General features: G+C 33.1%; 1 protein-coding gene across 14 annotated transcripts in view; it reads left to right on the top strand.

Annotated features, from left to right (window-relative positions):
* Positions 1-10312, top strand: part of PTPN4 (protein tyrosine phosphatase non-receptor type 4) — a 207937-nt gene extending 197625 nt beyond the window's left edge. For 12 of the 14 annotated variants that reach the window (XM_072788886.1, XM_072788891.1, XM_072788887.1 and 9 more), the window contains one exon: positions 2606-10312. In XM_072788886.1, the coding sequence (XP_072644987.1) occupies positions 2606-2692 (87 nt within the window). In that variant the 3' untranslated portion in view covers positions 2693-10312. Of the gene's footprint in view, positions 1-2346; positions 2392-2605 lie in introns of all 14 variants that reach the window. The other 2 variants (XM_072788883.1, XM_072788880.1) reach the window with 1 other exon arrangement.
* Positions 10313-12078: the final 1766 nt, after the last annotated feature.

Here is a 12078-nt window from a genome sequence, read left to right as displayed (position 1 = left end):
TAATCTATCTACCCAACATGGGACTCAAACTTACAACCCTGAGATCAAGAGTTGCTCACTCTACCAACTGAGCCAGCCAGGTTGCCCCTTGCCCTTTTTCCAGTTTGTTTTTGTTTTTTTGTTTTGTTATTTTATTGTTGAATTGTCAGAGTTCTTTATATTTTCTGAATACAAGTATCTTGTGGATCTCTGTTTTGCAATTCTGTTCTTCCACACTATTCTTTCACTTCTTTGATTCAGTAATTTGTAGCACAGAAGTTTTTAATTTTGATGAAGTCCAGTTTATATTTTTAAATCATATATGCTTTTGGTGTCATATCTAAGAAATCATTGCCTAAACTCAAGGTCGCAAAAGTTTATTCCTGTTTTCTTCCAAAAGTTTTATAGTCTATCCCATATATGTGCCTGATTTCTTTTGAGTTAATTTTTACATATGGTTTGAGGTAGAGTTCCAGTTTCATTCTCCTCCATGTGAATGTACAGTTATCTCAGCTTCATTTGTTGAAAAGACCACTCTTTCTGGTCTCTGTGCCCTTCATCAAAAATCAGTTGACCACAAATATGAGGGTGTATTTCTGGATTTTCAGTTCTATTCCATTGATTTGTATGCCTTTTGTTATACTAATACCATACTGTCTTAATTACTATAGTTTTGTAATAAAATTTGAAGTCAGGAAATGTAACTCTCCCAACTCTGTTCCTCTTTTTCAAGACTGTTTTGACTACTTGGAGTCCTTGCATTTCCGTATGAATTTTAGAATTCATTTGTTCTCTCCATAAAAAACGTAAGACATGGATTGCATTAAATCTATCTATCTTTTTGGAGAGTGTTGCCATCTTAATGCTATTCCATCTTCCAAACCAAGAACACAAAATGTCTTTTCATTTATTTATGTCGTCTTTGATCTTTTTGAGTGATGTGTTATAGCTTTCAGTGTGCAAGTCTTTCACTTCTTTTGTCAAATTTACTCTTAACTTTTTAAAGTCTTTTTGGTGCTATTTTAAGGGAAAATGTTTTCTTCATTTCATTTTTGGAGTATACATTGCTTGGGTATAGAAATAAAATTGATTTTGTACGTCGATTATGTATCCTGCAACCTTGTTGAAATCATTTATTAATTCTAATAGTATTTTATGTGTGAAAGTGGATTCCGTAGTATTTTCTATATACAAGATGTTATCTGCAAATAAAGATAGTTTACTCCTTCCTTTCTAGGTTAGATGCCTTTCGTTTCTTTTCCTTTTCTTATTTTGCTCAGGTGCCTGGCTAAAAGCTTCCGTACAATGTTAAATAAAGTGGTAAAACCAGTCTGGATTCAGATAGAGTTCACAAATTTTGATTGGTTTATGTACTAAATCTCTTTTAATCTGTCACTTCTTCCTATGTCTCTTTTCTTTTTTCTTGCAATTTATTTGATGAACAAACTGAGTATTCTCCGTATTTCCTAAAAGTGGTGAATGGATCTATAGACTTGAACAAATTAGGTGGTATTCTGTTCTTTCAAGAGGCACTTAATGTCTGATTGTCTTTCTTTTTTATGTTGATAGTAGCTTTGGGTGGTCAGTGCCTGCATCATTAACTTACAGGGCTTGAAGAATGATGATAGTCTGTTATTTTTATGTTGATAGTAGCTTTGGGTGGTCAGTGCCTGCATCATTAACTTACAGGGCTTGAAGAATGATGATAGTCTGTTATTCCTTCTATATTTATTAACTGGAATACTTTTTTAAAGAGAAACTTCTCATCAGCTGTTGGTTAAACAGTTGCATACAGGCAGTATGGGAAAAGCAAGATGAACACTTCCAATATAATGAATTCACTTGCCTCTTCCAGTGGTGACCTCATACTCTTGTTTGTTTTGTTTTATTTTAAAGATTTGTTTAAAATCTTTGTTTGTTTTAAAGATTTTATTTATTTATTCATGAGAGACACAGAGATAGAGGCAGAGACATAGACAGAGAGAGACTCCTTATATGCAGCCTGATGCGGAACTTAATCCCAGGACTCCAGGCTCACGCCCTGAGCCAAAGGCAGATGCTCAACCACTGAGCCACGCAGGCATCCCGTGCCCCTTTTCTTTTATAAAAAGAATATATTGTGTGCACTTTTCTTTGCCTTGCTATTTTGACTTAACAAGGTATTCTGAAATTACTTTATAGCAATCTGTAGACTTTCATTCCTTACCCTCCCAACCCTCCACCACATCATAGTCTCCTGTAAAAACGTGCCACTCATTAGTCACCTTCCTGATAGCCATTTAAATTGTCCCTACCCTTCATTATTATAAATAATCTAGCAGCAAATAGCCTTATTTATGAATGTATATTTTCAATTTCTTTTTCTAGTTTATCTTTGGATAGATTCCCAGAAGTGGGATTGCTGGGTGAAAGGTAAATTAATGTGATTTTATTAGATGCTGCCAAATGTAGTATTTAACATCCCTATTAGCAATGTATGAGTGTTGCCAACAAAATATGTTGTCAGACTTTTTTATTTTTTACCATTCTGTTGGTGAAAAATGGTATCTCTGTGCAGTTTTACTTTGCCTTTCTTTTATAAGCAAGCCAAGTTTTTCTGATCAATTCTATTATTTCTATTTTTCAGAGTCAATACAGATTTGTTTGTGAAGCTATTTTGAAAGTTTATGAAGAAGGATTTGTTAAACCCTTAACGACATCATCAAATAAATAAGAAAGCAAAAGTCTGGGACATGTGTCAGAAGATTGCTTTCTGTTATATTCACTGTGCCATAATTCTGCTTGCAGGAAATGGCATTTAGACAAAACAAATGAAGAACTAACAAAAACTGAAAACTTCAGCACTGTTGCACTTTATGTTTAAGAAAATGTCACTCTCTCAAAATCTGTAATTCACGTGTTTGAAGACTATTTCATGCTTTGCTCCGAACAAATAGTGAATAACTGAGTATGTTCAGGGTAATTTATGAAATTTGTGGTGGTGCCATGCAGTCCCCTTCTGGTAGAATTGCCACAAACAAGGCTCAGAATTCTCATCATCTCTGTTATACATCTGTATCTTGAAAGCAAAAAGAAGTAAACATCAGGAGTCAGCTCTGGTGTTTCCCAGTGATTCATGTACTTATTACTATACTGGTTACCAGATTTTTATTTTTTAAATTTTAGCAATATCATTCTCAATATTAGCCAATACACTGCCTATGGATGCAGCACATCTTTCCCTGTACTCCCCCTGTAGAGACCTGCTGTTCATGAGAAGAAAGATGGAATTTGCTTTTCCCAGGAAATGCTGCACATTGTCCATTTACCAGCATCTTATAGAAAGTATAAATATGAATCTACAGATTTTCTTGAATTTAATAATGTAACATATTTATCATAAGGTTGGCTTATTCCAAATCATGTGATTTCACATTCTTGATGTAAAGGAATGCATGCATTGTGTCTTAACCCCTTAAGTGCCTTGAGACATCTTTGTATGTCTAATGAAAAGGCACTCATTTGACCCCACTAGGAGGTATATATATGTATATTGTACATTTACATTTGTATGCATTTTGAATCAGTTCACATTTTAAAACATAGCTTCTTGTATGAAGAGTTACGCATTCAAAAAAGGGTATGGAAATTATTTCTTACTCAATTCCTGTATTTTGCCACAAGAAAAAAAAGATGATTTGCGTTCTACTGAGTGAGTGCGCTGCTGCTACGGAATTATTGAAAATCTGCACATTCCTTTCCCGGGGGACAAGGGTTACAGTTTAGCAGCTCAAGTCAAAAGATGCTTTATTAATCAAATTTTCTATTTATTTTATCCCTAACTTTAGGAATGGCACCTAATATGCATATTAAAGTTAAACATATTAATATTTTCAGCTAAAGTTAGAACAGTTCATTGTGATTTATTTCTACCAGTGTTTAAATTATTACTCTAAAGCATTCATTTCAGTTCACTTCAAGTTTTGTTCACTCTGGTCTGTTGGTTGGGATACTTCAAACAAGGAATAAAATGTTACTGATTTATTTTTGAATCTAATCCCTCAACTGAAATGAGGGTTTTGTTGTAATTTTCACATATAATTAAATTACTCCAGTTCATATATACTTATTAAGTTATAAGCATGTTAATATGGAGAGTTTTGATTGTCCATCCTGATAGAAGATCTGATTCCCTTTAAGGATGTGTATATTTTCCTTGTCAGGATTTTTTTTTAAGTCTATGGAGAGAGAGAATGTTAAAATTGCCCAGTAAGATTCATTTCCTAGTGATTTCTGAATACTTCTGTGTAGTCTTGATAAAACTTAGAATTGAATAGTAGGTATTTTGGAATGCCATTTAGTATGAGAGGGGAGAAAAAAAAATCTTCAATGTAATCGAAATGATGTTATTTCAAATATTCAGAATCCATAATAATAAATTTTAGGAAGTTAAGTCCTAAACGTTAATAGCCAAGATACCAAATAAATTATTATATTCAAATATATTAATTTTTTAAGAGAAAAGTAACATAAACATTATGTCAGAAATTCTCTTATCCCTGTATTTCCCAGCCAAGACAGTATAAATTAGTAAATAACTATAGTCTTAATTGAACATTCCATTCTCTACCAACAGATAAATATAATTTAGGCTGCTATATGATACCATGGTAAGTTGAAAAGTGAACAAGTAAAATCATGTTGGGAGTCTACGTAATTAATAACTGTTTGACAGTTTTTACCTGAATTAAAAAGAAAATCTGTTCTAACTGTATGGACAGAATATGACAACCATAGATTAAAAAGATACAGTTGTATAGATATAAACAAATAAATATCATGGGTGGTATGTTCTTTAACGTACAACTTTGTTTACACTTCTGAGATAAACTCTAATAATTTGTTGGCAATGAACATTGCTGCCTTTTTTAATCATTATTCCAGTCTTTAAATGATAAATATTAGAAGTTCAGAATCACACTTAAATTTCTCACATATGGATTTTTCATCTGGGAGCTACTCTCTGTCGGTATTTTTATGTATAGATCCTTTTTTAAAGACATTTTTATTAGGGTCTTAAATTTAAAATAAATTATCCTTCACAGCTTCTTCAAATGGATATGCTAATTATACTTTTCTGTTTACCAAACAGATAAGACTTTATCCATTATACCTAAGAATTTTTTAACCTGTTTATCAATCTACATAAGGTTCTAGGAATAATCCTAGCTTTAATATGCCAAGTAGTTCTAGATTCCATTTATATTGGTATAATATTGTATAATAAAATGTCAAATTTCTTGTATCTGAAGTACTCTTGCCCTCCTTCCCTAACTCCCCTATTCTCTCATCTCCCCCTCCAACACACTCTAGAAATCAATGCAGACTGTTATTCTCACAAGTGGAAATAGGAATTGGTGAATCAAGGGGCTTTGTAAATGCTAACAAATGTTTGTGAAAACCTTTCCTCTCTGATTTAAGATGGTTTTACCATGTTCATTTCAAATGTTTTATTGAGCATCAGATTTGTGTTAGCACTATGTACATAGCATGAGGAATATTTTGGAATAGACTTTACATTCACAAGAAGAATTGGTAGTATTTGTTAAACAACTGCATCCATTCAAAATAGAGGCCAACTAAATGGTGTAAGAAATAACTTCCTTTGTGTGGCCTGCTAGCACAAGTATGAAGGGGGTAAGGGGCTAATCGTTTTTGATTAAGAGTAAAGAGAAAATTTATATATAAAAACTGACTTCAAACGTAGAGGTATGGTAAGCCATTAAGACAGTTGATTGAAGGTTTCAGGTACTAATATATACACTTCAGTGTGTTTATATATTTGTGTGTTTTATAAAGGCTGATACTAACGAGGGGTGAAGAATTATTTTAATTATAGAGTTGTTTAAAATCTGTTGGCAGGTCTGATCAGATCTAATCAGGTATTTGAGCAGAAGTCTCCTGTCTCCATTAGAAATACTCTAACTTGAGAGCTGAAAGGAATTTGAATGATTTTATCTAAACTCACCTCCTCCTATTATTTTAGGCAACATATATGAGTATCATAAATTCTTGTGAATTTTAGTCTGTTTCACCTCAAGAATTATACTCAGGCAGTGTTTTCACTTAATAACTATGATGACCTTAGAGGATGTTGCTTAATTTAGAAAATAAATAGGCTTTAAAAGGTGTTCCTAATTAGGACCCTGACTCAGTTTGCTAGTCATGCTTCCCTGATAGAGCATAAACTTTTGTAAAGTATTTAGGCTGATACACATGCAGTATGAAAACATTCTGAAAAGTCAATTAGAAGACTAATTTTTAAAAGCACTTAAAACATAGAACTAGGATTTAGAATATATGTCCACTTATAATCAAATAATTTATGTTCATAATGTGGTAGAATTAAAGCATTACTTATTTTATAATCTTATCAGGAAGAGAGAAAGAAACAATTTTTAACAATGTTCTATTTAATACCTGTGTTTTGAATATTTAAGATATTCTGATAGTAAGGTTGCCAAAGTAGTTTTGAATTCATAAAAATTATTTATACCACAATAAGGTGGGATATGTTTACATCTCTTATTTTGTAGTTTAGGTGAATTTACATTTAAGTCACTTAGAGTAAATACATTATGGTAAATATTTGTTGAAGTAAACATCTCAATAATATGACATGAAAAAGATGGATTATGTCACAGCTGGCTTTTATGCCATATCAACAAAGTAGCTACACCACATTTGCTTTAGCTGTCCAATCACAATTTCTGCAGTCATTTTTGTGTGTGTGTCATTTCCTCCAAGTAAAACAGTTATGTTATTAAAACTCACTGCATTTTCTCAAATATCAGGATTGATGATCTAATGGCAAAGATTTATTGGTGTCTCCGTGTGAACACAACATAAGTTATAGAAATTGTTTATAAATTTCTTAGTGAATTGTATAGCTACAAAGGAATTTACATAATAAAACATTTTTGCGAGCTAACTGCTAATAGATAAGTTCAGCCATTTTATACAGAGCCCATGAAATTAACTCCTAAAATGTATTTTTGAGGTTCAGCTTACTTTACAATGTCTACAACTATTATCAAAATAATTTTTTATCACCGACTTAATTTATTCTTTTTTTCCAACTTCATTTTTTTTGTTCATTTATTCTTAGTAGCAATTAGTACAGCAAGCCTTTTTCGGTGTTACCAAAACAAGTCCTCTATCAGTCAGAAATTAGACATTTTAACTTCATAAGGTTGGTGAAATTGTCCTGGGTAGACACCAAATAGTTTTTTCGGTTTCCATTTCTAAATTTGCTGCTATTTGTATGTTTTTCTACTGCAGTTTTTTTTTTTTTTCTACTGCAGTTTACTGCTGATTTCTAAACTTTTATAGTCAATTGTTATTTTTACTTTAGCAATCCAAGCTAAATGGGCAGCCAGAAGAGGTATCTACTGGGGTGCAATCCATCAACATTGAGTAGAAGTGGTTCCATGCATAAAGGAGAAAACCGTATATTATTTTTTAATTTTCAAAGTGAGAGGTATTAGCAATATTGCAAGTTAAAGACTACAATTTTAGTTGGAAGTCCTAATGTTTAACTTCCTAAAACCTTTTAAATTTCCAATAAAAGAATGAAAATGTTTAAAAGCCTTGTGTTCATAAAAGTTTCAGTTAAGCACTGTAGAATTTTCCTACTTACTGTTGTGTAAATGATACAGAAAATATTTTTCTATGGACAAGAGATTGAAACTGGTAACTTCTTTTACTTCATTGTGTAAAAAGAATGATATTTGTATGTCTTTCATGCTGTAAAAGAATGAATGTATCTTTGAAATGTTACTAGAATTATGACTTGATTCTAAGGATACTCTGTCAAAAAAATCGGCAAGGGAGTGGAAAAAAGGAAAGGAAGTGTATTCTATTTCATGATATAAAATGCAACTTTGGAAGAAAAATGTAATTTTCATTATAAATGAGCAGTCGTTACTGAAGCATATTTCAAATATAATGTACATTCTTTTTCACTTTGTTTTATTTTAGCTCTAGAACAGAAAATTTCAAGAAAATTTGTGCTATTTTTAAGTGTAAAATACTTGTAGACTTCTGGAGTATGGAAGGGTGTTTTTGTGTGAGGGTAAACATTCTGCTGCATGTGTTTACCATGAAGGAAAGTTCTCAGGCATTGTCACTGTGGCAGCCACAAATGAGGACATCGTTGTGAGTGTGACTTTAGTGAAGCCAGAAATCTGTGCCTCTGATTTACTACAGTAAATATGTGCAGAGGCCCCTGACAAGTAATTTTGCCTTTTTATTATCCGTATCTTGGACAGATGAGACCACTCGGTCCAGTTCTGACTTGTAACAGTGGTGTCTTAGATGCTTAAGAGTTCATTGATTCCGATGAATGACAACAAAAACCCTACATTTTTAGTCCTCTTTTAGGCATATTTAATTTGTTCAACAGTCTCTTTAAAGGGTAGTATTTATTATTTACCACTCCTTAAACTCGACGTAATGGGGCCTTCATTATTTTGACTTCTCCCATTCCTCCAACTTTTATAAATCATTGATTTCATTTCACAGTAGTCTTTGTGAAGTAAATACCCTGAACAACTGTTTAACTATAGTTAAGAGATTAATATCAGGCTCCATCAACCCTGAGAATTTCCGAAATTTAGCAAATATTATGATAACTTTAACTGAAATGCCACCTTGCTAAATGAAATTATCACCATAAAGTCCAGGAGGATCAGCCCAGTTTACAATCTTAGACACAAATAGGTGCTGACCTCTGTTTTGCCCAAATCCATTTGTCACAACTGAGCCCATTTTACCTTTTATTTAAAACCTTTTTGATTTTTATTCCTGAGTTATGTTAACAGTTTTTTTACCTTTCCTGGCAAGAAAATTTCAGTCCAGTTCTGGGATTATCTGGCACCCATCTTTTCCAATCCTTTGGTGAATTCACAAGATTATCCAGTCTTGTATCCTGTAGAGTAGGTCAAATTTCAATGCTGAAATGGATTTCTTGAATTTTAAATAGTAGCACTTTATTTCATGCTTACTACTGACTTAATTTATACATTTAAAAATAAAATCTAGGAGTTTTGTAAATATGGAAAAACTAATGAATTAGTATGTAGAGCTCATTGGATTGGACCCAAGTAAAATGCTTTACAATGATCTCTTGATCTTTTGATATTTAAAAGGCAACTTGTATGATTTTAGCTTTGCCACTTTTCTGTAATTTATTTAGTAAAGACTACCCAGTTGACTGTTTTGTACTCTGAGTTCGCTCAGCTAGCTTCAACCAGGTTTGGTTTACAGTAATCATTTCTGCTTTGCATTTTTTGTACATTACATGAATATTTGGAAATCCATTTATGTGATTTTAAGTCATAGGTAGGGGTTAAGTTAATACTGCACCACAAGTAAGTTGAAGAGGGCAAAGTCCTGACACAATCTACTTGTCAAGGGTCAGGATTTAAGACACTAAAAACAGTTTACATTAAGCTGTTTTTGTTTTCTATCATTAGAATATATGTGCTTAAAAAAATAAAAACTGTCCAACCCAGTGTTCTTAGAGCATCAGGACATTGCAATTACAATCCATATTGTAATCTTTTCAAATGAGAAAAGCTAGTCTTTATTTTCTACAGTGTAGGCTTAATTTTAGGACAGATAATTTGCTATATACTCATTAGTGGTATTTTTAAGTAGTAGTTTTACAAATATTTCTATGTAGAGGGTGTATGGGATTTTTTTTTCTTGTAACAGGTGCTATATGTAAATATGAAGGGCGAAAGTCACTTAGTTAAAAGTCTAGTTTATTTCGTAATTAAAATATAGTTTTGCATTTCTGCTGTCATTTCACGTTTGATAATACTGAACTAGTAGCTCTCCCCCCATTTCTCAAAAATAGCTCTTTCCATATCCTTTGTTTCCATAAATAAGAGGTAAAGAAACTTAGGGTTTATTTAAAATGTGTAAGCTTGAATTTGGTCAATACTGGATAATTTGAAATCATACTCTGCATCTGTCAATACAGCTTACTGTATGCTTGAAAGGCCTTGTGTATTTGTCTTAATTTCAGTGAAAAATTAGAATTCCTGCAGTTCATTCATGTAAAAAAAAAAATCTATGAATACTAACAGAGGATAAAAATGCCGATTTGCATTAAAACTGTTTAGTCCTAAGAGCGATTTATGTGATGTGAAATACTATTACACATATTTGTTGACCATATTTCATTTTTTTAATTGAGAAATAGTTGTTCAGGTACAAACGTGAAAAAACTCTAGCTGTGACTTTAACTGTTCAATTGCAAAATAAAGATGTGCTTTAGTAATTTAAAGTGTAGGAGTTTTGAAGATTATTTTTTGTTGTTGAGCTTTTCTAACAATGATTACATTCATTAATGGGTGATGAGAAGGGCCTGGGAGAAAGCTAAGAGCAATGTTTTTCTAGAATTCCTGATTCACTGCCTGTTTCTGGGGAGGGGTGGGAGGATTATTAAATAAGGAACTAAAAGAGATTTAGAGGATTAAAGAATGAGGAAGTACTCCTTCACTAGGACCACTGCTTGACTCCTCTCTTCTCCCAGCACTGTCCCTCTTTTGGTGTTCCTAACATAAGATCTTGTCAGGCAAAGTATGTGCTAATTTTTATATCAGATTATTTAATATTTTACTCATGAAATGTTGGAAATTAAAGAAATTAGTCACCTGACAGTCATATTTATATGTTGCAAACCCTTTTTCTTAGAGTGTTGTCTTTGACTATTCTTTTGGAGGAATGGTGGTGACTGAAAGCTCTCTTAACCACTGTCCAAGTAACCCACTCAGACTGGCACTCTGCTTACCAGTCTTGTTCTCTCCTTGTCCTCATTTGCTGCTCTCATCATGCCAAAGCTCTTTTGGTTCCAATTAAGCTGTAAGCTCACTAAAATCAGTTGTGTTTATTTGCTAACCTATACATGCAAATTTATTATATCTTTGAAATATGTGTGTGAAAAGCAAGAAGGTTGGGTTTTTGCAAAAGCCTTAAGGGGTCATTAAAACTTTATTTTATTCTTTAAATTTTTGTTAAAAATAGGTATGAGGAAGACAACAATGAAAGACTAACAAAAAATGATATATTTGAAAAGCAAAAAAAAAGATGATGTACTTGGGGTCTGTTCTTTTTTCTTTTTCTTTTTCTTTTTTTCTTTTTCTTTTTTTTTTTTTTTTTTCAAGAGAGACTAAGGAACTATAATTGGGCTCAAACTCAAAGTAAAAGATCTTAGCCCTATGTAAAAAGAATCACAAATATATTACTGTCTTTAGCTAAAACAAAACACGTGTATTTTTTTATTTCTCCTTTAAATGGTTTTCTGTTTAGCCAACTGACCATTAGTTTTGATCCCATAAGATATGGTTTCTACCATAACTTATGTAAAATTTCCTCCTGAATATGCAGTTTTAAAATTTTTGCTATTATGGGACGCCTGGGTGGTGGCTCAGCGGTTGAGCGCCTGCCTTTGGCCCAGGGCGTGATCCTGGAGTCCCAGGATCGAGTCCCACGTCAGGCTCCTACATGGAGCCTGCCTCTTTCTACCTATGTCTCTGCTGCTCTCTCTCTCTCTCTCTCCTTGGCTCTCATAAATAAATACAAATAGATAATAAAATAAAATTTTTGCTATTAAAAATGGTACAGTGGGGATCCCTGGGTGGCTCAGCAGTTTGGCACCTGCCTTCGGCCCGGAGTGTGATCCTGGAGTCCTGGGATAGAGTCCCACATCAGGTTCCCTGCGTGGAGCCTGTTTCCCTCTGCTTGTGTCTCTGCCTCTCTCTGCATCTCTCATGAATGAATAAATAAAATCTTTTTAAAAAATTAAGAAAAATAAAAATGATACAGCGAACCTTTTATATTTTCCCTTTTAAATTATGTTTGTATATATGGGTCAACTATCCATAAATTTTCCCCCAACATTGTGTTATAAAAATGTTCAAACAGGGACGCCTGGGTGGCTCAGTGGTTGAGTGCCTTTCACTCCGGGCGTGATCCTGTGGTCCCAGAATCAAGTCCCATATCAGACTCCTGCAGGGAGCCTGCTTCTCCCCACCGCTTATGTCTCTGCCT

Source organism: Canis lupus, chromosome 20 (genome assembly GCF_048164855.1).
Source record: "Canis lupus baileyi chromosome 20, mCanLup2.hap1, whole genome shotgun sequence".
Taxonomy (NCBI): domain Eukaryota; kingdom Metazoa; phylum Chordata; class Mammalia; order Carnivora; family Canidae; genus Canis; species Canis lupus.
Note: the sequence above shows the minus strand (reverse complement) of the source record. Positions and strands in the feature narration are given on the sequence as shown.